We start from the raw sequence: 26013 nt of genomic DNA on the forward strand, positions 1-26013 counted from the left end.
GCACCATTAGTTCCTGTGATTCATTGAAACCATTAATTTTAAACAGCAGACCTCACACCACAGCAGACAAAACAACAAGGCAACAATAAAACAATATGGCACGAAAAATCCCTTTGGCTCAGGGAATTTTCTTGTGTCTGTGTAAATACACAAAACACAGTGCTTTCTGGCATTTTTAAAGGGATGTTTCTACTTTTAATTTTCCTCAGGAACATATTTTGAATGGCAGATTTATTGACTGCAAGTGTCATTTCACTGTCACACAAAATGATTGGGGGGTCTTAGCACGCTACTGTATATTCCCCATTCTCACTTTACTGTCTTCAGTGACTGACAGCTAGAAATCAAAGCATCTATTCTGTCAGCTCCTGTCTGTGCATTGAGTGTTGTTGTCTTTTTTACCACTCCCCCTGTTGCAAGATTCTCTATTTCAGAGGATGTTATCAGGTGATACCCATTTTTGAGATGCTTTTAAACACAAACTGACATGGTTTTTCATCACGCCTCATCAGACTGCTACTTTCATGAGCAGATGCAGATATCAAAGTGTTGAGTCTTTGCTCTGCCTGGATCAGAGATGGATTGTTTGATCTTGTTTTATGGATTCAGAGCGGAGTTAGAGGTGTCATCCTGAAACAGGTTCATCTTGAGGTCCCTAAGGGGGAAAAACAGTATTTGGGGGAAATGTTGTCTCTGTATTAATCATATTGCAAACCTCCTGGCAATAACCAGGCGTCCCAGCAGAGTTTATCTCCAGTGAGTGACAGGCGCTAATGTGTTATTTTGCACAAAAAAACCCAACAACTTACGGTTAGCCCTAAAAACTGAAACCGTACACATGAGTGCATGAGTGTCTTTAGGTTTGGATCATCTTTCTTTCACACACAATCCCTTTATCAGCATATGGCAGACTGGACTGAGTTGTGCCAAGTCTACCGGTTTTGCCAGCGGTTCTTACATTTGTGCCAAAGGCTCCCAATGAACCCAATTTGAAAATGCTACTGCTCATCTGTATGAATCTCCTTGTTTGTAGGTTTTTGAGGTCTGCTTCCTCTCCTTTGTCTCTCATTTCTCAGTGTGTAGCACATGGGGATGCATTTATCTTTCATCTTTTTTAAGGATGTAAACCAAAATAACCCCCAATCCCCCAATCAATGCTCTGTTATTCCTCACCTCCCACTTTCTACAGATTTCCTGTCTGTCTCACCCCACCACTGCTTCACAGATCTCCTGCCATTTTTCTGTGCCATTGCCTTTCTCCGCCCCCTCACTCCACTGCCATTTCTAAGCCGTTATGCTTTAGCGCTTCTCCCGTAGGTGATGAAAATACCCAGGATGCTCTGCTCTGCCAGCGAGCTCCTTTGGGCAGAGGCAAGATGAATGCTGACTCTCGCCATACGACCCTCTATTCGGTTCATCAGAAAGATGTATCTTTGAATGGAGGCAATTTGAAGCAAATCGGATCAGCTTGTACAAAACACAAACATTGAGTGGCTGCATTATTCATGAATTTCCTTCCTTTAATTAATATTTCATTCGTTCAAGCCCCAGCATCCACAGCATCGGCCATGTTAGTTGTGGTTTCTGCTGTGAGAGAAGCTCTCTGTTTATTTTATGGACTGAGTTAAATCCCATATCACTAATTTCTGAAATGATAGAACAGATTTAAGACTTGACAATACAATGTGGATTTTTATTGCATCTGCTGAGGCAAACAAACACTCAATGCACAGAGATGTCAGACTCCTTGTATAAATCTCCTATATTTCCCCCATAAATCCCTTATACCTCCTCTAGGATTGTTTGTTTGTGCTCAGATTTTTTCTACTGCTGCATCTTCCTTTTGCTGTGTCTGATTGCAGTAGTAGATGAACACTGTTTTATAAAAAAAATGAAGCGTCTTATACTTACATTTTATACTTGTCATGTAAAAACTGTTGGTTTTAGTGAAACGTTTGCCTGGTGCAATAACCCCATCCTGATGGCTCACGAGATGACAGTTAATGGGGACACGCATCATTGGCAAAGTGGGAAATGGAAATGTACTTTATCTAATGAAGGTGCTTTACCATTCTGTCCTTGAAAAGAGCCAGTTCAGATGTGCTCAAGGTCTTTCATCTATCAAAATATCTTTACTGTTTCCTCAACCCCATTTTCATTATCAAGGAATCGGTTGACGTTTGTGTTTATCATTGTTCTTTATACTGTTAGTGGTGGGGATTTTTCTCTCTTTCTGGTGGTTACATCATTACATCTGCCAGTAGGTGGCAGAGAGTGTGTCACTGAATCATTAATTCAACCACTTTAGAGATAAGAGCTATAAGATTAGAGATAAGACTAGATGAGAAATGTGCAGTGATTTTCATAGACAAACCATGTCTACGGCAACCATCACTAAAACATTTTTTCACGTAGTAACTTATTTAATTAATTTATTTTTTTAAATTGATTTATTTTATTTTTTTTATCAGGAAGTTCCCGTTGAGATACAGTATCTTGTCTACCAGGGACTCCTAGTCAGTAACTAACTGCAGAATTACAGATTTTTGGTATTTTGTGTCAGACATAAACAATTCAGTGAATTGTTAACTGGAGATTCACTCTGACTGTATCATTGAATCAGACAGTTGTTGACTCGAGAACAGCTGCAATTGGATCGGTCCAGTTCACAAATAAATCATTAAGTGTGATTTGTGAACCAGTTCATTAAAAAGCTCTTTCACAAATTCGCATATTGATTTATTAATTTCAAAATGACAAGAAATTATATATTTTTATGAAATGTAGTGGAGGAAAGTTCATTTCTCAGAATAAATACTCAGATAAGGTACAAACACCACTGGAATTTCTCATTCTTAGGATGTGAACAGCCTAACTAAGTACAATTAAAATTAAGTAAGTAGCTTACTTCATATAGTAAGTAGCCACCTAGCTAGAAAACACTCAAAATAGCCTAGCTACCACATAGCAACATGCTGAAAACACTGACAACACCTTAGTAAATATAGCAGTATCCTAGTTTTATTCAGATAATAAAATTTAGATAAATATTACAGCTGTCAAACATGAATGCAATGACAGCTGCAAAAGGAGCCTTGCTGTTATTTGGCTGAGAAAGTGGCAGCACCCCAACATCTACCCCAGACACACACACACACACACACACACACACACACACACACACACACACACACACACACACACACACACACACACACACACACACACACACACACACACACACACACTTGTCCAACAATCTGCCAGAAGACACAGGGAAGATGGAGGCTTCCATCACCAAGTCAAGTTTGCCAAGCACATGTTATTGATTTATGAAAATGGCTCTTTCGCATTTTCCTCCCCCACTGTCTTGTGGGATTGTCTGTGGTTAGGATCTTTTGTGTATGCGTTTAACTCTGTCACATACCCTGGCCGGTATTCTGTCCTGCCAGTGTGTGAAATTGTGTGTGTTTAGGGATTGTGGGATTTGCCTGCCTGCCTCTCTGATTAATGATAAGTCACCTCACATTCTGTCAGCCATCTGTAATTGCCTTTTGACACCTGATGGTACAACTGAATTGATTCTGCTAGAATTTCTTTGTCCTGTTTTCTGCAGGATGAGAGATTCAACAGCCTTTTTTATTTATATATAATTTTTATTTCATCTCAATAAAGATGATGTTTGCACACCAGTTATAGCCTTTAAAATACATAGATCTTATCCTGTCAAACTCTTTCTTTTCTAATCAATTTTTTTGGCAGTCCTTAAAAGAAAGTTAAAAAGAAAAAGTGCTAAGCAATGGGTTTGATTGAAAGATTTATGCATTAGTTATTTGTTATATGAGACTTCTTTGTCATAGCTTTCTCCAGTTTTGCTTTGATGAGTGTGTAAATCTGCTGTGGAGAGGCGGTATTGTGCTGGGTTTGTTAAACGCTGATCAGACAAGCTGACTGGAGGGGGCGGGGTGAGTTGAGGTCTTGTTATTGGCCTGATTTACCCACTTTCCCCCGGGTGTTGTCAACTACCACCATTCTCCCTCAGAAAAAAAAAAAAACCCAAACCGTCTGTCCACCCACTGTTTAAGCATTTCCAATGTCATCAGCATGGCCAGTGTGAATGTGCAGTTGGCCTTAACTCTCTAAATTACCATAAGCACAATTTGAACAGCTCAGGCTGATTTTCACTCAGACCTTCTGCTATTCTGCTATTGGTTGCAATTCAAATTATGTTGACTTTATGTTAGGAATATTTGTAAAATTGGATATTTGCATATATGTGAATTGTTTTTCCCTGCAGCATAAATATTTATTTGCTAATTTGATATGATGGGATTGGTGCGCTGCATTACAAAGTAAAAATGCTGTAATATGTGTGTCTGTGTGTGTGTGTGTGTGTGTGTGTGTGTGTGTGTAAATAATATAGTAAATATAAACATAACGTTAATTATCAAGTGTTCCTGAAGATCTCAATTAGATGGTTCAGTTGTGTTTGATCAGGGTTGGAGCTGAACTTTGCAGGAAGGTAGATCTACATACACTATATGTATATACAATAGTATATACACTATATGAATGTGTGATCTATATGTACAGTTGTAATTGGAATTATTAATTCCCCATTGCAAATCAGGTTTATTGACAAAATGTACAGACTTTCAGCTATTTGTAATGAACAAATCAAACAAAAGTAATTGAAATAGCTCAACACAACAAATGTTTCAAGTGGTTTCTGCAAATTCAACTGAAAATGCAACTTTTAGTGACTTCTGCAGTCTCAAAATTATTCAACCCCTTCATGGCAAGCATCTTTAGTACTTAGTAGAACACCCTTTTGTTTTTATGACCTGCTAAAAACGAGATGTATAACCAGACACCAGCTTCGTGCAGCGTTTCTGAGGAATCTTAACCCATTCTTCATGAGCAATGGCCTTCAGTTCAGTGATATTCTTGTAATTCTTAATTCTCCAGTTCAATTCTTAAAAAAAATCACAATACATATCGTATCGGCACCCAAGTATCATGATAGTATCGAATCAGGAGATAGGTGTATCGTCCCAGTCCTAGTCTTTAGTAATCACTCGAGGGTTATTCTGAACCTGCCTTCTCAGAAATCGTACTCGGTTACTAACGTAACCTCGGTTCTCTCTAGAAGAGGGAACGAGTATTGCGTAAGTAGCTTACGCATCGGGAAAGTCTTCTTTCTTCGAGATCTGAAGCCAAAAAATTATCCTTAATTTTGTATTCATTGTCAACGCAGTGCAGCAGCCGACAGACCTAGGCAGGCTGTATAAGCGTGCTCATTGGCTGCTCGGCTGCAACTGCTTAAGCCTATCGGTGAGCGCTATGAACGCGGCAACCAATGAGGGCGCTTCGCGCCCTCCGCGCCCTTCTAACCGTCAGAATGGGCGTGGCCAGCGTGTATATATTCAGCGCTCACAGGCTAAAATTCTGGTTTTCGCAGTCTGAAGCGCAAAAGCTCGTGGCGCGACACGGCAGGTTACGCAATACTCGTTCCCTCTTCTAGAGAGAACCGAGGTTACGTTAGTAACCGAGTACGTTCTCTTACGAGAGGTTCTCTCGTATTGCGTAAGTAGCTTACGCATCGGGAACCCTTTGTCAACGCCGTGTGCGCCGAGCATCCAGCCCATGAATCCCAGGGGAACCGGGGAAAACACTCTGCTGGAAAATGTGGCCGGTCGAGAGACGGGCCAGCGTAGTACATGCACTTCATGCAGCATATGAAATAGAGCGGCGCGGCCGGTCTATAAACATAGCAGTACAACAGTAGGGCCGGCGGAGCGAGCCCAAACAGTACATAAGCACTCATAAGGGTAGGAGAAAACGACATAGTCGGTCTCACATGAAGAGAAAAATTCCCACGCGGCAGAGAATAATGCGGGCGGCCAGCAGCGCGGGCCAGCACCGATAACAGCGCGTAACGGGAAATAGGAAACAGAACGGATCAGCCGGTCTGAGTCAAACACTTCACCCTGAGTAGTTACCAGAATAGCGCCAGCATATGAACGTAGTCTGCACACGGGAGCTGGGCAGAGCATACATGTCACTTATACTGACAATATTTTTGCCTGTAGGGCAGGAACTTCCAGGTTATAAAACCTCACGAATGTAGACGGGGAGGCCCAGCCCGCCGCCATACAAATGTCGTGGATAGAAATTCCGCTGGACCAGGCCCACGACGAGGCCATGCCTCTAGTGGAATGGGCTCTGATGCCCAGAGGGCACTGCAGGTGTTTGGAGGCATAAGCTGCTGCTATCGCGTCCACTATCCACCTGGACAAGCTCTGCTTCGAGGCGGCAAGACCCTTGGTGCGTCCGCCGAAGGAAACAAAGAGCTGCTCTGAACGCCTGAAAGCGGCGGAGCGCGTGATGTAAACTCTCAGCGCCCGGACAGGGCATAGGAGGTTATCACTGTCCCCACCATCGGATGCTGGCAGAGCCGAGAGGGAAATAATTTGTGCCCTAAACGGGGTTCCAATCGCTTTGGGGATGTAACCGTGCCTCGGTCTGAGAATGACTTTCGAGTCATTCGGCCCGAACTCGAGACATGCAGGGCTAACAGATAGCGCGTGCAAATCACCCACTCGTTTGACTGAAGACAGAGCTATCAGAAAAACGGTTTTAAGCGACAGATACTTTAGATCCGCGGATTCAAGCGGTTCAAAGGGAAAAGCCTTTAGGGCCGCCAGGACCAAGGACAGATCCCACGAGGGAACCGAGGGGGGCCGCGGGGGGTTCATCCGTCTAGCTCCTCTGAGGAAGCGGATAATGAGCTCATTCCTTCCCATTGCCCGGCCGAGCGTCGTCTCAGCGAACGCTGTAATAGCGGCCACATATACTTTGAGCGTGGAAGGGGATCTGCCCTTTTCCAACAGCTCTTGCAAGAAGGAGAGCACCCGCGGAACCCCGCATGCGCGCGGATCCAGGTTTTGAGTAGCGCACCATTTAGAAAACACCGACCATTTAGACGCGTAGAGCCGTCTCGTGGAGGGGGCTCTAGACTGCGTGATCGTGTTCACGACCCCTTCTGACAGGTCAACGGGTATCCGTTGATCACCCATGCATGCAGCGACCAGCGCTCTGGATGGGGATGCCAGATCGATCCAGCGGCTTGGGAGAGGAGATCCTTTCTCACCGGGATCGGCCATGGGGGTGAGTGCGACAGCCTCACTAGCTCTGGGTACCAAGTTTGGTTTTCCCATCGCAGGGCTATAAGCAGCACTGAGTGGTGCGTTTCTCTGATCCTCTAAATGACCTGTGGCAACAGGGAGATCGGAGGAAAAGCATACAGCGGGAGGCTGGGCCATGTCTGGGACAGCGCGTCTTCGCTCTTCAAATAAAACTTCAGGCATTGAGCATTGTCTTTCGACACAAAGAGGTCGATTTCCGCTCTGCCGAATAGGCGCCAGAGAAACTGGACTGTCTGGAGGTGCAGAGACCATTCTCCCGGGGGAATGTTGTCCCTGGACAGTCTGTCTGGACCGACATTCAGGTGGCCCGGTACGTGCGCGGCTTTCAGCGAGCGCAGCGAGCGGTAAGCCCACACGAGAAGGCGTTCTGTCAGCCTGCACAGATTCCTGGATCTGACACCGCCCTGTCGGTTCACATAGGATACCACGGACATGTTGTCCGAGCGGACTAGCACATGGTGATCCCGTATGAATGGGAGGAAGCGCCTGAGCGCGTTCTCGACCGCTATCATCTCCAAACAGTTTATGTGGAGGCATTTTTCCCGGTCTGACCATAGGCCAAAAGCCGGTTTGCCCTCGAACAGAGCGCCCCAGCCTGAGGTGGAAGCGTCCGTCGAGATAATTTTGCGGTGTGAGATAGCTCCCATTGTCACTCCCCGCTGGTACCAGTCGGCCGCTAACCAGGGCTTCAGAGCTGAAACGCAGCTCTGAGTCACTCTGATGCGAATACCGCCGGAAGCCCATGCTCTGTGAGGCACTCGGGCATTCAGCCAGCATTGTAGCGGGCGCATTCGTAAAAGACCCAGCCGAAGCACTGCTGCGGCTGAGGCCATACAACCCAGTAGCCTCTGAAATGTTTTGAGAGGTACGGTGCTGCCCGGCCGGAGAGACGCGGCCAGGCGTCGAATGCAGCGCGCGCGCTGTGTCGACAGACGGGCCGTGTACTGATATACCTGACCGTCGAAGGCGAATCTCAAGAATGGCCTGTGACGGGGTATTATCAGGATCTGAAAAGCACGCGTCTTTTAGATCGAGAGATATAAACCAGTCCCTCGGGCGAATTTGCGCGAGAATTTGTCTGGTTGTGAGCATTTTGAACGGTCTTCTCATAAGAGCCTCGTTCAAACGTCTCAGATCCAAAATTGGTCTGAGTGCTCCGTCCTTCTTGGGAACGAGGAAATAACGGCTGTAAAAGCCCGACTCGCTCATGGAAGGGGAAACCGGTTCCATAGCCCTTTTGCACAGAAGTGTATTTCTGCTCGAAGTAGATGTGCTACTTCCCCATTCACTCTGGTCTCGATACGCGCTTGAAAGCGCGGAGGGCGGCGAGCGAACTGCAGAGTATAGCCCTGTTTTACTGTGCTTAGCACCCGTTCTGATGCGCCTGGAATAGTTTCCCACGCTTTTGCGTGTGCAGCCAGGGGCAGAATGGCCTCCGGGCTCCGATCGCCGCGCATCGCGGGCTCGAGAGCTCGAAACGGAGGGGCGGGCGCGGCGCGCGCGCTCTTGGTGCTTAGATACGGCAGATCGCACGCAGCGATAGCTGGCCGTTTTACACACAGTGTCCCGGTGGCTTTAGACGGGGAACATAAAGTGTGAGGCGCGACGCGCGATGGCGGCGTCGGGGCGAAAATGTTCGTTAGTATGTGTGAGCGCTCGAGGGCGGGCACAGGAGTTACATTCAGGGGCGGGCGCGGCGCGCGCGCTCTTGGTGGTTAGATACGGCGGATCGCACGTAGCGATAGCTGGCCGTTTTACACACAGTGTCCCGGTGGCTTTGGACGGGGAACATATAGTGTGAGGCGCGAAAATGTATGTGTGAGCGCTCGAGGGCGGGCACAGGACTCACATTTAAAACATGACCGGTCGTGCAAGGCCGTGTGACAGAGCGGACAGTGAGTAGGTGTGGGCACGGAGAAGTGGACACGTGACCTACTTTTAACACTAAAGCGGCTTTTGCCTGCTTCATGAGAGTGGGCTCTGTGAGAGACACGGGATGTATAGTGCTTGTGTACAGGGGTGAGCACAGAACGTGGGCACATTCACTGTACTAGAAACACATACGGCGTCAGCCGTGCAACCAGACATTATGCTCTTTTGACATTTTCTGGGTTGCCGTGAGAACGGCGGATGCGCGCAGGCGAGCGAGTAGATACCGGCTCGTTGACTGCGGGGTAAACAGCTGCAGTAGCCGTGGCAACGGGGACTGACAGAGCGTTAAGCTTCGACGGTGGTCCAGCCGCAGGGCTGCGGGATTTAACCGTCTTTTCTTCTCTCGTGTTTAGACGCTCAAAAAATACTCGAGCACTCTGAGAAGGTGTGGTGCGAGGGGCGGGTTCGCTTTCTGTAAGTAAGAAAGACTGGCCGCGAGCTCGGAGAAGCAAGCAGCATAAATTTTATTTTCCCCGAGAGCTGGGATCGAACGCGGGTCTCTCGCATGAAAGCGTATGATTCTGCCACTGAGCCACAGGGGAATCACATAGGCTTTCAGTTAGCGCGAGCATATAAAAAGCGACCTCTTGTGTCGCGTCGGCGTTCGTTTGCAGGCGAGCGTGTGTTTAAAACAGGCTCGTTTACTGCAATAGTAATATTTCCAGTCGCCTGAACTTAAGAGGGGACTGAGAAATGTGTGAGGATTGGCGGTTGTCCAGCCGTAGCGAGACTAACACACTCTCTTCTCTTTTCGCCGGTGAGTGAGGCGCGCACGCTGAACGCTGCTCGTGACCGTCCGCTTTGTCATCCCTTGAACGGCGCAATCTGCACGGCCCAACGAGGGAGAGAGCGGGCTTGTTTTCTGTATGTAAGAAAAACTGGCCGCGAGCTCGGAGAAGCGAACAGCATAAACTTTAACTGCCGCGAGAGCGGGGATCGAACCCGGGTCTCTAGCTTGACAGTCTAGGATTCCGCCACTGAGCCACAGGGGAAAATACATTAGTACGCGGTTAGCGTCATCATGTCTTGTGACAGCGTTTGCTTGCAGGCGAGCGTGTATTTATAACAGGCTCGTATACTGCAATAGTAACAATTCCAGTCGCCTGAACTTAAGAGGGGACTGAGAAATGTGTGAGAATGGAGGTTATAGTCCAGGCCACGGCGGGACGAAAACACTCTGTTCCCCTTTCACCAGTGACGCGCGAGGACGGAGTAGCTTTCTTGTAACGTAAAGAAAGCTCAGACCGTCCGCTCCTGCCATCCCTTGTGAGCGGCGCAGTTTGCGCGGCTCGAACAGAGGGAGAGGAAACTCGCTCCGAGACCGTCCGCTCCTGCCATCCCTCGTGAGCGGCGTATTGCACGGCTCGAACAGAGGGAGAGGAAACCCGCTCCGAGACCGTCCGCTCCTGCCATCCCTCGTGAGCGGCTCAGTTTGCGCGGCTCGAACAGAGGGAGAGGAAACTCGCTCCGAGACCGTCCGCTTCTGCCATCCCTCGTGAGCGGCTCAGTTTGCGCGGCTCGAACAGAGGGAGAGGAAACTCGCTCCGAGACCGTCCGCTTCTGCCATCCCTTGTGAGCGGCGTATTGCACGGCTCGAACAGAGGGAGAGTACGGGTATCTATCACATTCACCTCATCTCCTGACGCGGCGGCGGCGCGGGCAGAGCCGGCGGTTGAGCGGCCGGGAGGGAGAGGGCGAGAGAGAGCTCGAGGGAGAGGTTCCGGCGAGCTCCTCAGTCACAACAGTCTCCGGTGGTCGCTGCGAGCGGCGCTTCTTATTGCGCGGCCCGGCAGGGACAGGCGGAGCGACAGCTTGGTCGAAAGCTTCAAGTCGAGCCCGCAGGGTCGACATTGAAAGCTCTTCGCACTCGGAGAGTGCGGTGGCGGCGTGCCCGCGGCCCAGTCGGAGAGCGCAGAGAGGTGGCGGTCTCCGTAGCTGAGCGGGGCGCGGCACGAGCCGCAAAAACGAGGCGTTTTTACAAAAACGCCTCGTGCTCTTTTAGAGTACACACAGAAACAGTAATAATGTAAAGGATATGTCGCCGGATAGCGTAGCAGGCACGGATGGCTGAAGGCGGCGAAGACGGCCGGCTTCCTCAGGCGCTGTCCTAAGCTTGCTGGTCGCTGGTTTCAACGGCGGCGGCTCTCAAGATCCAGCGATGCGAAGAGCGTCGCTGAAGACAAGAAAATCAGAATTTTAGCCTGTGAGCGCTGAATATATACACGCTGGCCACGCCCATTCTGACGGTTAGAAGGGCGCGGAGGGCGCGAAGCGCCCTCATTGGTTGCCGCGTTCATAGCGCTCACCGATAGGCTTAAGCAGTTGCAGCCGAGCAGCCAATGAGCACGCTTATACAGCCTGCCTAGGTCTGTCGGCTGCTGCACTGCGTTGACAATGAATACAAAATTAAGGATAATTTTTTGGCTTCAGATCTCGAAGAAAGAAGACTTTCCCGATGCGTAAGCTACTTACGCAATACGAGAGAACCTCTCGTAAGAGAACTGTTGATAGCTTCCTTTTTCTGCCCCGTCCAGGTAGTGTAACCACTTTTCCTTTAACTTTGAACTTGCAAACTATGTTTCCAACGTTTTTTGTCTTTTTGTATCTTGTTCCTTGGTTGTGAAGGGCGATTATGTCTTCTCTAAACTTTTTGGACCATTCTTTTGACTTAGCCATATTTCTAATATGCAGTCTAATATGTGACACTCAACAAACCTAGCCAGTTCAGATATTTCATGTGTTCTAGCTCAAGCACACCTGGTGTAACTAATGAAGCCCTTGATTTGTTGCATCAGGTGTGCTTGAGACAACACCTGTTTTGCAGTTTTTTGCTGTTGTGAGGGATTCTATTCAAGGGGCTGAATAATTTTGAGACTGCAGAAGTCATTAATTGTGCATTTTCATTTGATTTTGGGGAAACCACTTGAAACATTTGTTGTTTAAAGCTGTTTCAATTTCAATTACTTTTGTTGGATTTGTTCACTGCAAACAGCCGAAAGTCTGTCAATTTTGCCAATAAACCTGATTTACAATGGGGGTTGAATAATTTAGATTACAACTGTTTTTTTTTTTCATAAAATTTACATGCATTTACTGTTCATGCCTTGTTGTCAATATTTATTTCAGAATCATTTTCTCCCCCTTGAACAGAAACAGCCTAAAAACATCTGTTCAGACTTTAGTCTGACAAAAACAATTGGTTATGCAATAAGTTATTACCATATGTAATATGTAAATACGTTTTGACATTAAAATTGCAAATCATCATCATCTTAATTTCCATATACTTAAAAACGAAATTGTAGTTAAAGCAAATTTCAAAGTGTTTAAAAAAGATTAAGTGTATTAAACCCATAATCCAAATCTGGGCAACATGCAACATTGTACAATATTTGAAATGGACCCCTCAACCTCTAATTAGCAAAGCTATTTACCTTTATGTACTCTGTAATACATTATAATTAATGCCTAATCAATAATATCAATAAGTTATTCTCTGAATTGCCCTGCATTTCTTTCGGACTGATTGATTGAAATGTGTTTAGAAATGAGACAAGTGCACATCATGTCCATCGCATCAATTTAGTGATGTGGTACCTAGGGTAGCAGATTTGCTGAGTATGAATGTGTCCTGCTGTTCTTGCACTCCTCTGCATTACTCATACAGTTAAGTTACGTAATGGGTTCAGTCACAGTAGCACAGAACTCAAAGCAAGTTCTTCCTCGAGGTCAGTACTAGCACACAGGCAAAGACTAGAGACCATGTAGGGGTACTCGCCCACACTACAGCGCTGATTTTTATTTAATTTAATTTAACACAGAATGTTTCACTGAATACCGTATAATGCAAGCTTTAGGCATCTGTGGTGACAGTCCAAGTCACCAAAAAGCAGCATCCACAATTTTTAAGACAGTATTATAGAAAAGGACATTGGAATTGATAACTTTGGACAACACATAAAGTTTAACCTCATGTTTATGATGTCATTTTTGCCAGACATAAGGCTCCTTTCACTTCTTCCCACCTGAGTCAATGTAAAGTGGATTCAACATATGGTGGGTTTTTTTTTTCTGAGTACTGAGCCACTTAAACAGCTCCCCAGAGGTCCATTATCATCTATTATTCATGTCTAAAACTGGCCTTACATCCTCAGAAATGCACTTTGGGTGCCACAGATCACATTATATGTATCATTAGAGAGTCCAGCTATATCCCACACTGGAGCAGATGTGTTATATTTGGCATCATGATATACTGTATCTACACCAGGGGTATTCTCACACACAAATAAACAAAATAAAAATTGCTATATTTAGACCTGAGGTGTAGCGGAAATACTTGGAATGGCATCTGAACCGTGTTCAGATACAGCTATAAAAAATCCGATTACAATACATTTTTAAAAAACTTCTTCCTTTGTTTGTCTTTTGACATTTTTTCATGTCATTTTTAATTTCATTTTATTGTCAAATAGCATTTAAATTCAGTCAAAAAAGAAATATTTTTAGTTGACCATGTTGAAAATGATAAAAATTGTGTACAGAAGATGATTAAGTAAAGGTCTGTTGTTGATATTGCTTTTGTCATGTCTTTATTTGCATTTGCCTTGAGATTGCCCAACATTTTCAGCTTTGATATTGTGATATTTGCATTAGGTCACAATGTTAATCTTGATCTTTCACTCACACTCTTTTTATCTCACTCTTTCACTCAGGTGTGGCGTGGAACACTGGCCAGAAGGCGTTACCGCCGCATGCGTGCCGCTGTGATCATCATTCGGGCGTACAGACGATACAAGGTTAAGTCGTACATCCGAGAGGTCAACCGGCGCTTCAAAAATGTCCGCGGCATGAAGGATCATGGCAAACATGTGAAATGGCCCACACCGCCCAAGGTCTTGCGGAAGTTTGAGGAGGCGCTGAGGAACATCTACAACAGGTCAGAGTTACAGAGGACAGGAAGTGGACAGGCTCACTGGTGCTCTGCGTGACTCATGGGGTAGTCATGTATGGCTTCAGCTGTTCTGCATTAACGTCAGCCGTGTGACGGGGAACATGGTCTGGCCTAATGTTATTATAACAATGTAATGTCTCTGACTCACTTCAGTGCTTTCAGCTCTTTATCATTGTTGGACAAGGAAATGTTCTTTTTTTTGTCTATTGGCTTGTGTATTTCCTAGGTCTTTAAGGATGGAAAGGCTCTCTTGTGTTCAACAGGGCTGTTGAGCCTGAAGCACATATTGATCTTTGGATCAAAGCCTTGTTGGAGATGTATTCACTAGAGCTTTAACACAGCTCTGACCCTGAAAACAATGTAGAAAATGGCCTGAAAGTCAAAATAATATTCCTGGTGTTTAGATTTTTAGTCAGACAGCAGATGTGCATCTACATCATAAAAAAAAAAATAATTATAATAATAATTCTATAAAAATATAACAGTATAACAACTTGAGTATAAAATCTTACCGAAATTGATGGGAATTTTACAATTTCTCATCAGTATATATTTGTTTTGCACCTACAGCATCTAAAAAAATGTAAGCAATTTTTTCAATACAAATTATATTATCAGCATAACAACTTGAGTGTAAAATCTAACTGAAATTAACACAAATTCCACTATTTCTCGTCAGTATTTGGTTTTCCCCCTTTTGCTTTAATGCAGGGTTTCTTAAACTGGGGTTCGCAAACTCATGTGGGTTTGTCAGGAAACTTCACAAAAAGCTAATAATTAGATCCCGCAATATCAAAACGAGCCGTTTTTTGGAGCTTTATTAATTAGATGCTTTGTTTTAAACTATGAAACTTGCAAGATGTTTTAATGATACAAAGACCTCTTATATTTCAAAAGATGTATGCAAATTTGATATCTCATGTCATGACCTCTTTAACATGCACACTTTTTCTTAAATTATTGATTTTTTTTTTTAAACTCATTTTACTCTGTTTCCTTGTTCACATTTGTTTTTTTAAACCAGAAAACTTTCTGCTTATTTCCAGGTTTAAGTTATATTTTGAATAGCATTTTGAGTGTGGTTTCAGTATATTTTAATGGACTTTTGAAGCTACAGTACATTCCTGTAACAATTACGGTGTATATTGCAGGTGATGGACTTATGTTTAGGATATTTATTTGAAATCATTTTAGATGGTGGGCCTGGACGCTCATTAAAGACCTGTCTCCAGAGGAGATGATGCAGGTCAGGGCTAAAGTGGCCACATTAGAGTGCCTGAAGGGGCAGAGAGCAGATCTAGGACTGCAGAGAGCCTGGGAGGGCAACTACCTGGTTAGTGTTTAAAATCATGCAATGTGTCTGAGATTAACATGTGGTTTAAAATAAATAGAATGTTTAACACCAATTTTTTTCTGTTCTTAGAAAAGGGACAGTCCTGGGACAGCATCTTCTTTTACTCTGGTGTCCAGTGATCTGCAGAGGAAAGATAAGTTCATGAGAATCCTCTTCTCCTGCAATGTCCGCAAAGTATGTCCTTGATTATAATCGGTTCAGACTTCTCTGACTCACAGTTAATGTGTATCATTGCTCAAGTCGCAGGTGTTTGCTTTGTATGTTGTTAACCTATGCAATATTATTATGTCAACAGATCAATCGCTTCAATAAAGCAGAGAACCGAGCATTGCTCATCACCGATCGCCACCTCTACAAAATGGACCCCGTCAAGCAGTACAAGCCCATGAAGAGCATCCCACTCTATAATGTAAATATTTACCTTATTCTTACATAAGTAATCATAGGTTGCATTCGAACAGCAGCATAATACGACCGTCAATCATATTTAGAGTGCTAAATACAGTTTGGTGTTTAAAGAGAATGATAATCACATTATTCAATATCAAAAGTCACAACTGAATTTTAAGAATGGTTGCAATCAAGATTTTTTATTTGATTATTCAGATTGTAGTACTGTAATTTTCTTCACAGTTAAAATCAAAATGAATTGTGTTTATATACTTCCTGGGTTAATAAAGTTTGTTTTAATCTGTAAACCTAAAATGTTTTATCTTGTGCTAAAACTGGTACATCATCTAGTCTTTCCAGTCATGGTCAGTTTACATAACATAGCTTTACACTAAATTAATTCTCTGTTGTGCTTGAAATATAGCTCAGGTCAAGCAAACCCTTTGTCTCGGGGATTAGTTTTAAATGGGTTTAGACCTTTGAGTGCTTGAGCTACTTATTTATTTTTATTGAATGAATCAATAAATATATTGTATCAGTAAACATATCAGCTTTAGTAATATTTATATTTTTAATCATATATATATATATATATATATATATATATATATATATATATATATATATATATATATATATATATATATATATATATATATATATTCCATTGTTCTAAAGTTTGGGTTCGGTAATTTTATGTTTTTGAAAGAAGTCTCTTATGCTCACCAAGGCTGCATTTATTTGATCAAAATACAGTAAAAGAGTAATATGAAATATTATTACAAATGATAAAATAGCTGTTTTCTATTTGAATATTTTTATTTTATTTTTTTTTACGTGTAATTTATTCCTGTGGTGGTAAAGCTGAATCTTCTTCAGTGTCACATGATACTTCAGAAATCATTCTAATATGATGATTTGGTGCTCAAGAAACATTTCTTATTATTATCAATGTTGAAAATAGTTGTGCTGCCTAATATTTTTGTGGAAACCGTGATGCATCTTTTAGATGAATAGAAAGATCAAAAGCATTTATTTGAAATATAATTTTTGGTAACGAGAAAAAATTCTTTACTGTTTTGATCAATGTAATGCATCCTTTGCTGAATAAAATGTATATTTATAAAAAAAATAAAAAAGCGAGTTGGGAAAGTGACAATTAAATTTATCAACAGCGTTCAGTTAAATATTCTTTTGTTCGTCATTCAACACAAATACCGCATTTATAAGCATTTTTGTATTGCTTTGACTATATGCACAGTGTGTCGGATAAGAAATTTCCTAATGTGGGTGGGTAAATATCTGATTTTTTAATGCTGGAAAAGAGCAGTTATCATCTCTTGATTAGGGAAAGGTCACTGCCAAGCTAAACCTTTCCTGCCCCTCACATTTATTTATTGCTCCAGTGTCACAGAACGCACAGGTCAGTGAAATTGATCAAATGATTTATATGACGGCTAGCACCTCAAAGACAAAAGGATATCAAGGACACTCATTGCATTATTAAATGGTTGGGCTGGAACCATGTCCTAAAAAAAACATTACAGAGATATTATCAAAAAAAAAAAAAAAAACACGTTAATCCCCCCCCCCCAAAACAATCCACTCTGCAACTCAGCTACGCTCCTCCTCCTTCATCCATCTCCTTCTCCAGTGTTGTCATGCCAACATCCCAGGGGATGGGGTTGTCATGGTGACGGAGCAGGAGGGGAGATCAGCTGATGTCTAGTATCGTTCCAGCATGTGCACAAATTTGCCTCCTCTGTGTGTTCCTTCTGCTCGGGCTTGCTTGTGTCTTCGCACTTCTGTGGTCTTTCTTTGTTTTTATCTCTTTTTCTCCTGTTGCAGGCTGTTTACGCTTCATAGACCTCTTTGTATTCTATATATTTTCCTGAATGCTGTTTGTTTGGTTCATTTATCTCGGCATGACGATTAGAAATTATAATAATAAAAGGGGAAAAAGAAGATATGTAGCCTATAGTGCACAAAATCACACTGCATGATACTAATACTTATTAATAAATCTTTGACATAACAGTGGGAGCACTACTATTCCTTCAATCATTTTCAAACACAGGAAGTCAGTAGTAATGTGACTAATTTTCTACCGGTTTCTATATTTCCATTAGCATTATATGGATATCGGGATATCACAACCTGTTCTGGCCTGGTCATCAGTGTCATGCTCACATTTGTCTTTCGTAACTGTTCTTTAAATATTTACTCATACTGTAAGTGACAAATTGCTCATATCCGGCATCCCATAATGACTGTATTAAAATGCGGTCCTAATTTGGTCACACCAGCTGTCGCCCTCTTGCATCTTTTCTCTATGTGCCCATCACCAAGATTTTGGATGTGGTAGAGTATCCTTAGTTTCTTAATCTATTCAGCTAGTGATTTTTGCCCAGGAATACTGATCCACGGGGGAGTCAGTACACTCGATTTCCCCCTAGCTGTTTTTTACTTTAGCCCAGACTGTGTTCGTTGAACCCTAGCCCCTATCTGGGTGGATAAGGGAGAGAGAGAGAGATAAAGAGGATGAAAGACAAAGAAATTTTACCTCAAGGAAACTGCATCACACATTTTGAAGTGCTTCATCTGGATAAGAACAGCTATGTGCGGAGGCATGCTGTTGTATTTGGGTCAAAAAAGTATGTCTGAAAGTCTAGGTCTTAGAAATTATTCATGTTGGTTTCAAACACTTTTGAAGAACATTTATGAAATTTTCAGCATAAAGTTTGCGACAAAAATTGTTGAGTGGTGTGACCATGAAAAGTGAATGCTCTAATCTTTATTTCCAGAAACGTCTTCAATTATTGTTTTTTTAAAAAAAAATTTTTTATTACAAATTCCATGAATTTTTTAATTCTTGTATTCACTTCTTTTTTTGTGTGGTTTATCCATTTGCCAACCTGAACTAGCCTTTCCATGTCATAAAAAGTGACATGAAAATCTGACATTTTTAAGAGACTTGCTGAGTCTACAGCTCTATCATATTCTGTTTCACGGTTTTCTTGTCAAATGACAATAAAGTGGCTTCCTGTATGGTGGTTAAACCAGACTGACTTTGAAATGGCAGACAACGGTATTATAATTATTAATTGTCTTTTAAATGTTTTTTAAATGATTTTCTTTATTTTACAATCTCTAGATTTTTTTGCCATTTTTAACATTTTTGCTTAAAGCCCTACAAAAAATGTGAAAATGAAATTCAATTCATACACTGAAATGGATGATAGTTTTGGTGTTTTCAAGTTAAGTCCTTGTCATTGCCTGACTATATTTGTAATTATTTAATTTAGCATATAATAGAAACGTAAAGTCATTGAACTTTGCAGTCTGTTCTGACACATGGGCGAACTAGAACCCAAGGTCCCAAGCACCAATCCACCACACTCAAACATCTAATATCCCTTTAATTATCACCAGTCCCATGTTAAATTATTGTTTTGACCAGTTTTTATTGTAATATTAACTAATATTAAACTGTTACAAATTAATTGAAATGAAGCTGAAATAAAATATAAACATTAGATGTAAAACTTAAACTTAAATGAAAATAAGAAATGGTCCCAAAAGTTTCAGTCAATGTACTAAAATTACTAAAACTAAAAGGGAAATAAAAAAATAAATTAAAGCGGGATAGAAATAAAAATATAAAAATACAAGTTCATAAGAAATATTTATGAATACTATGATTGTATATTAATTATACTAAAATAACACTGGTTTTAAAGGTCATCTGCTCTGGAAATATGCATCTCACCTTGTTCATTGTAACACAGTAAATTATTAGTTGCTCCCACACTTCAGTGTACCAACAGATGTGTAATGTTTCCTGTGAGTGCACCTCCAAAACCCTGGGCCCACATTAGCAGGTTGACGATAATGAGAACTAAATTATGGCAGGGCTTATTAGTGAACACTGGTCTGCTGTGTCTGTATGAGTGCGGTTTTAACTCGCATCACCCTTTCTTTCTGTCTCAGGTGACCGGAGTGAGCGTTTCCCCTGGGAAGGACCAGCTGGTCGTCTTCCACACCAAAGACAACCGGGACCTAATCGTGTGCCTGCAAGGCATGGTGCCAGCGGGGGACAGCCGCATTGGAGAGCTTGTGGGGACCATGCTCAGCCACTTCAAAAGGTAGGTGACACCAGCAAGGGGCGCTCCTGAGAGCGATTTGGGAGAGATAGCAAGACTCTGGGAACAGGGCCAGGGCACATAAGGCTAAGAATGCCAACTATAATAATTCACCCACTGTCTTCTCTGTAGAGCCAGTTCAGGGCTTTTAAGGACAGAGCAGCCAGCTTAGCCCTGTTGGATTGGTACCCCCTTTGGCTTTTTATGATGCGGTAGAAAAAATTGTGTCTTCTAGATTTGAGAGTTACTTTATGCTTCAAAGAAGCTGCCAAATGAGATAGATGTTCTGCTTGATGTTTGCTAAATGATGTCCTAGTGTGTCATACTGTGATGGGTAAGGGGTTACACTTCCTGAAATCTACAGGCGGTAGACACTATAACAGCCCTTTTGATGTTTTTTTTTTCTGTATGGCTTATGAATTCGAAAAAAATCTGATGGACTCAAAAGGTTATCTGAGGTATGTAGAGTGTGTCTGTCTATGTACTGAGATTAGAGGAAAGCCAAGAGATTTCAGTGCCCTGAAACAACCTTTAAAAACATGCACAATAACAGACCTAGGCTTTGTCCAGAAAGTATACACATTAATCAGACTACAATTGGCCTCAGGCTTGCTCTGAAATACAGAGGTGAAGCACAACATGTATTCAATCCTTCAAATATTCGAAAACACATTGGGACCTATCATACACCCGACACAATGCAGTGCCAGGCGCGATGCAAGTTTGTTTTGCTAATTTCAACCTGACGCAGTTATCATTTTCACACCCTGCCATTCCATTCGTATCATGTATAGTTTAAATAGCAAATGCATTTGCACCCATTTGTGTGCCCATGACTAGGACCCATGGACCCATGGCCCATTTCAGAGCTGGTCAGAAAACGAGGTGTATTCAGGCACATTGTTGGCGCGTTACTATTTTGAGGCAACTGAAATAGACGGCGCAGTATATTTTATTTGTTATTTAAAGAGCGCGTTAGAATTGTGCGCCATAGGCGGGTCCTTTGTCCCGTAGATGGTCTGCTTGAGCGCATTAACCTCGCACATGAGCAGATCTGTTTCCTCTCTAGAGAAGCATTCAGTTTTTCCGCTTGCAAATTCCGCCATGTTAATTGCGAATCCGCCATGGTGCGAGCGCAACTGCCTTCTAAAGGGAATGGGAGATGAGACTCTGATTGGTTTATTGCACGTTATGCCCAAAACACACCCATTACTCATTAAGAGAATATGGACAACCCTTTCAGACCATGCGCCGAGCAGCTGACCATTTTTTCCATTGTTAAACTAGCAAAAGTGGTTTCGGACACGCCCTAAGTGCACTTGCGCTGTGCGCTTAAGACCATACGCTTAGATCGTTAAAATAAGGCCCTTCCGTATCATGTGTACTTGGCCGGATAGATGAAGACCGTTTTACAACTGTGCATGTAAACGTGTGATATCGACTTTCCTTACAAAGATGCCTCGCTGCTTTTCCTGTAAATAAAGCCCTGTGTCCCCCAAGCAGGGTGTTTTTCAGAAAACACCTTGCTAACGTTTCGTTGCTAATGACCTGCAGCCGTAAGCTCTCTCTGGATCCATCCATCAGCGTGATCCATTCGCCGAACAAAAGGCCAGGCTCTGAGGCTGCTGTGTTCTGCTGCTTTCCTCTCCCTGTAGATGTGTACTTAACCTTTATCTCTCCTCTGCTGTCCCGCACATCAGCCTGAGCACTAGCCACCGCAGAGACACTAGTCCTTCCTCTCTCAGTTCACTATTGCGATTTCAATGGTGACATCTAGGAAAGAGCTTGTACAGCAGCTTTTGAGAGGTAGTAATACAAAAATAGTAGTCAGTTTAAATTATTTTCAGTTATACCGAACCTATGCCATTATGCATGATGTGGACGTTAAGTGAGTTTGGATCTCTGGGCACGTTTCGCTGAGGTTTGACACTGAACTAGTTTGACTTTCTGCCAGAGTGGCTTTACGGTAAAACTGCAGACATAACCGTTTTTTTTCTGTGCTATTAATAGATCGGAAGAACATCCCATGTTTAGAAAATCAGTCTGACTGGCAAAGTCTGTGCCATATGCGAGTAAAATCATAACCCTCTTATCTACAGTAAGACTGTTGTTAACAAAGTCTCTGATATCTCAAATGGAAATCTATGTAAAAAGAGGATTATTTCTCTAAGTGCCCATTTTATCTCTCAACATTTTTATTTTTCTCTGAAACTTACTTTGTTTATCCTCACCATTGTTCCAGCATCTCTCTTGCCCAGTTACAAAACTTAGTAAGCTGCCTCGTTGTCTGCTGTCTATTTAGGCAGCATTGAACCTCAAGTGAAGTACACATTCATTTTTCATTTACTTTTATGCTGCCTGTCTTGTGGAGCAACCTTTGCATTGGGATCCTACTTAAGGAATAGTACACACAAACATTTAAATTCTGTCATCATTTATTCACCCTCATGCCATTCAAAAATCGTAAACTCTCAAATGACTTTCTACTTTCTTACATGGAAGTATTCTGTAGCTTAATGTTTTGTATGAAAAAAAAACACACTGAAATTACTACTTATGTTAACTTTATTTTTATTTCAGTTTTAATTGTACTTTTTCCAGTTTGTAGTTTGTGCTTCAACTTCAATTATTTCAGTTAGTTTTTTTTTATCTAATATTTTTCATCTAATATTCATATTTAATTTCATCTATATTTCAATTAACAGATTTTTTTCCAATAGTTTTAGTTATATAACCAAATTCAGTCTGCATTTGTAAATGTCCATCTATTCATCACACAAAGCTAATGTATGCTTTGGAGGAAAAAGCTTTCCCATTGATTGTTCATTAGTTACATGGAAAATAAAACTAATACATTTATCAAAAAATGCTCTGGAGAAAGTCATGCAGGTTTTGAATGACATGAGGGTGAGTAATTAATGACAATTACATTTTTTCTTAGTAACTATCCCTTTAAAATGCTGCCTGTGGAGGCTCAGTATTTCTCTTATCCTACCCTACTTTCTCTCTTCTTTTCCAGGGATGAGATGTAGGAGATTAAATATTTAAGATTGTGTGACTGCAGCTCTATTTTTAACCGGGCTCTTCATCATTGGCATGCACAGCACACAGGAAGCACTGCACCTCTTTCTCTCTACAGAGGGAATGCCTCATCGCTCCAGCTATCACACCTGCCTTTAAGCATTATTCAAAGAGATTTGAGCCACAGCCCGACAGACACACACCCACACACTCTCTAGCCGACATGCGCACACGCTCGCACACATCTGTCCGCATCACCGTAGCTGTCACTCATCCTGTCACAGTTATCAAGGAGCGCTTCACTCATGCACTAAACAGAACGTGTGAAGACCCAGATCAGGATTAGCTACACTATTTCGAGTCTTGAGGTTCTGTTGACTACTTTGTTGCAGCAAGAAAGGTCCTGAGTCTCCTTTTATTAGCCTGTGTAACTCTTTCAAAAGAGGGAATTCCTCTGTGAGATGCCAAATCCAGTGTGTTGGTCTAATCTGTTTAAATTGGGCTCGAAACAAAGGTGTTGGTGTCAGCTCAGCTAGTGTCTCATCTGAATGAAGACCCTTGTCTCTATTGATCACTGTAGCTTGAACTAAAAGGCCCAGTGAAATCAAATGAAAGAGTTCTCTACAGGAATCCATTAAGTCTGTCTCCTTTTAACACTTCTCTGAGGGAATGAATGGTGCCTTTTGGACTCAAATCCTGTTTCAAAGCTCCTGGGAGAGTGACCAGGAGTTTGGATGTCTGAGTGAGTGTCGTTTCTGAACCTCTGACATCATTATAGCGTTAAGGATTAGGGGGGCAAAGACTTGTGCTTCAGGCAGTAGGAAAGCAAGTGTGGGGCCACTGTAATTATATACTGACATGCTTATAGAAGGTCACAGGGTCATTGAAATGCTCTTACACAATAATCAGCAGTTACTGATATGAAATTTGCTCTTTTGGCTTCTGGGCTTCGCTTTATTGCTTTTTTCTCTCTTTGTTTAATCTCTCAACTCAGCAAAATCACATGCCATTACTCTTTATTGATCCCCGTTTGTTCTTTGATCACATTCTGCGTGCTTATTACCCAGAGTGCCTCAGAATGACCTCCATCCCATCATTAACGAAACTGGGCCAGATTCAAATCTGCACTTCTCTGTAACTCTGTTAGACAAAGACTCTGAATATGTGTGTTTGTGTGAGAGAGAAGAGGAATTTACAGCAATCCTCAGTAGTCCAGCAATAGTCCTGAGGTTGATACCTGATTGCAAGGCATGATGGGACAGGGATAATAGTGGTTCTGGCCACTTCCTCACCATCTTTTTCTATTTGTGTGACAATTAACAAGTTAAATTGCCAATAAATTACAATTTAAAATTAATTAAAAGTTTATTTTTTATAATATTTCACAATATTACTGTTTTTAGTGAGCATAAAATACTTAATCCAAACACATCTTACTGACCCCAAACCTTTTGCTTTGTAGTGTACATTACAGTCTGGCTAATCGTTTTCTTTCTTCTAAAAAGTTACAATAATCTCCATAAACTTATGTTGTCAGTGTAGAAAACACAAAATATACCAATAATAAGAGTGTCTCTGTCCAGACTGTTATTTGTGCTGCAGCACTTTTCATTCTTTTTATAAATCAATCATGACTCTGAGAGAAGAGTTTCCGAGTAGAGGCATAAGTGAATTTCTTCCATTGATGGGATCAGGTTTCTAATTCTAAAGTCACTGGCTGGCTTAAGTGTGTGTTCTAGCGCCAGTGTAATGAGAAACGGGCATGATACAGCATCGAGCTGGGCAGGAAGCTACTCTGTGCCTAATGTGCTGTATTATAAATGCACACAATAATGTGAACGTTTTTTCAGGCCTCATTAGTCTGTTGCCAGTGACTCTGTGTTGAGGTGCTGGCTCCAATCACTGTGTCCTTCAGCAAGGTCATGCTTCATGCTGAACGCTCTTTCAGCCTCCAGATTGTCAAGTTTTTACCCCTCTTGTCCTTCCAGTGCTTCATTTTTGCTTTTCCTTCTGCTGTTTTGTCCATTATTTCTCTGAACCTGCATGCACTGCTCTGTTTCTCATTCCATGTGTTTATTTTTTCCTCTGTATTTCTCACCTCACCTCACTCTTGGTGCTGCAGATGCAGTTCCCATAGCAACTAGACGATCCATGTCTGTCTGATATTTAGTCCATTAGTTGGCCTGCCGGTTTAGAATACTAATGAGTAAGAGAGAGAGAGAGAGATGCTTCTCTAAATAGCTCCATTTGCCTACCCTTTCAAGGTAAAGGCTGCTATGAATTGCCTGTTGCAGTGATTATACTGGAATTCGTATGTAAATTAGTCGCTTACAGTAGCCTGCAGAGGGAAAACTCATTTCACCCCATCCGAGCGAAACAAATAAGTGGGAATTTGCAATCTTCACTGTGCATTTACACACATATGCGCTTCAGTGGTAAAGTTCCCTCTGCATTTGTTTTTTAGTGAAGTATAATACATGTGATATTCATGTAATATTCATAATACAATTTACTTTAGATTTTTACACAATTTGAAGTTTTAAGACAGGTGGAACCTTTTATTCTACACACTATTGACATAAGAGACATTTATTATAATATTTTATGTTTTTATAATGTATTTACACTACCATTCAAAAGTTTGGAGTTGATACAGTTTTATTTTAAAGAAGTCTGCATTTATTTGATCAAAAATACAGTAAAAACAGTAATATTGTGAAATATAATTGAAATTTAAAATAACTGTTTTCTATTTTCAAATATTTCAAAATGTAATTTATTCTTGTGATGTCAAAGCTGGATTTTCAGCATCATTACGCTAGTCTTCAGTCACATGATGCTTCAGAAATCATTCGAATATGCTGATTCGCTGCTTAAGAAACATTTCATATTATTATCATCATCAATGTTGAATACAGTTGAGCTGCTAAATATTATTGTTTAAACCATGACATTTTTTTCCAGGATTCTTTGAAATGTTTTATAGCATAAATGTGTCTTTACTATATATTT

General features: G+C 42.0%; 1 protein-coding gene across 1 annotated transcript in view; it reads left to right on the plus strand.

Moving 5' to 3' along the window:
- The window catches only part of myo1d (myosin 1D), a 69894-nt gene that overhangs the window by 32711 nt on the left and 11170 nt on the right, over nucleotides 1–26013 (plus strand). The window contains exons 17-21 of the mRNA XM_081392279.1: nucleotides 13856–14079; nucleotides 15289–15427; nucleotides 15518–15622; nucleotides 15744–15857; nucleotides 19829–19983. Coding sequence (XP_081248405.1) covers nucleotides 13856–14079; nucleotides 15289–15427; nucleotides 15518–15622; nucleotides 15744–15857; nucleotides 19829–19983 — 737 coding nt within the window. The remainder of the gene's footprint in view (nucleotides 1–13855; nucleotides 14080–15288; nucleotides 15428–15517; nucleotides 15623–15743; nucleotides 15858–19828; nucleotides 19984–26013) is intronic.

This window comes from Scardinius erythrophthalmus (genome assembly GCF_964197995.2).
Source record: "Scardinius erythrophthalmus genome assembly, chromosome: 18".
NCBI lineage: Eukaryota > Metazoa > Chordata > Actinopteri > Cypriniformes > Leuciscidae > Scardinius > Scardinius erythrophthalmus.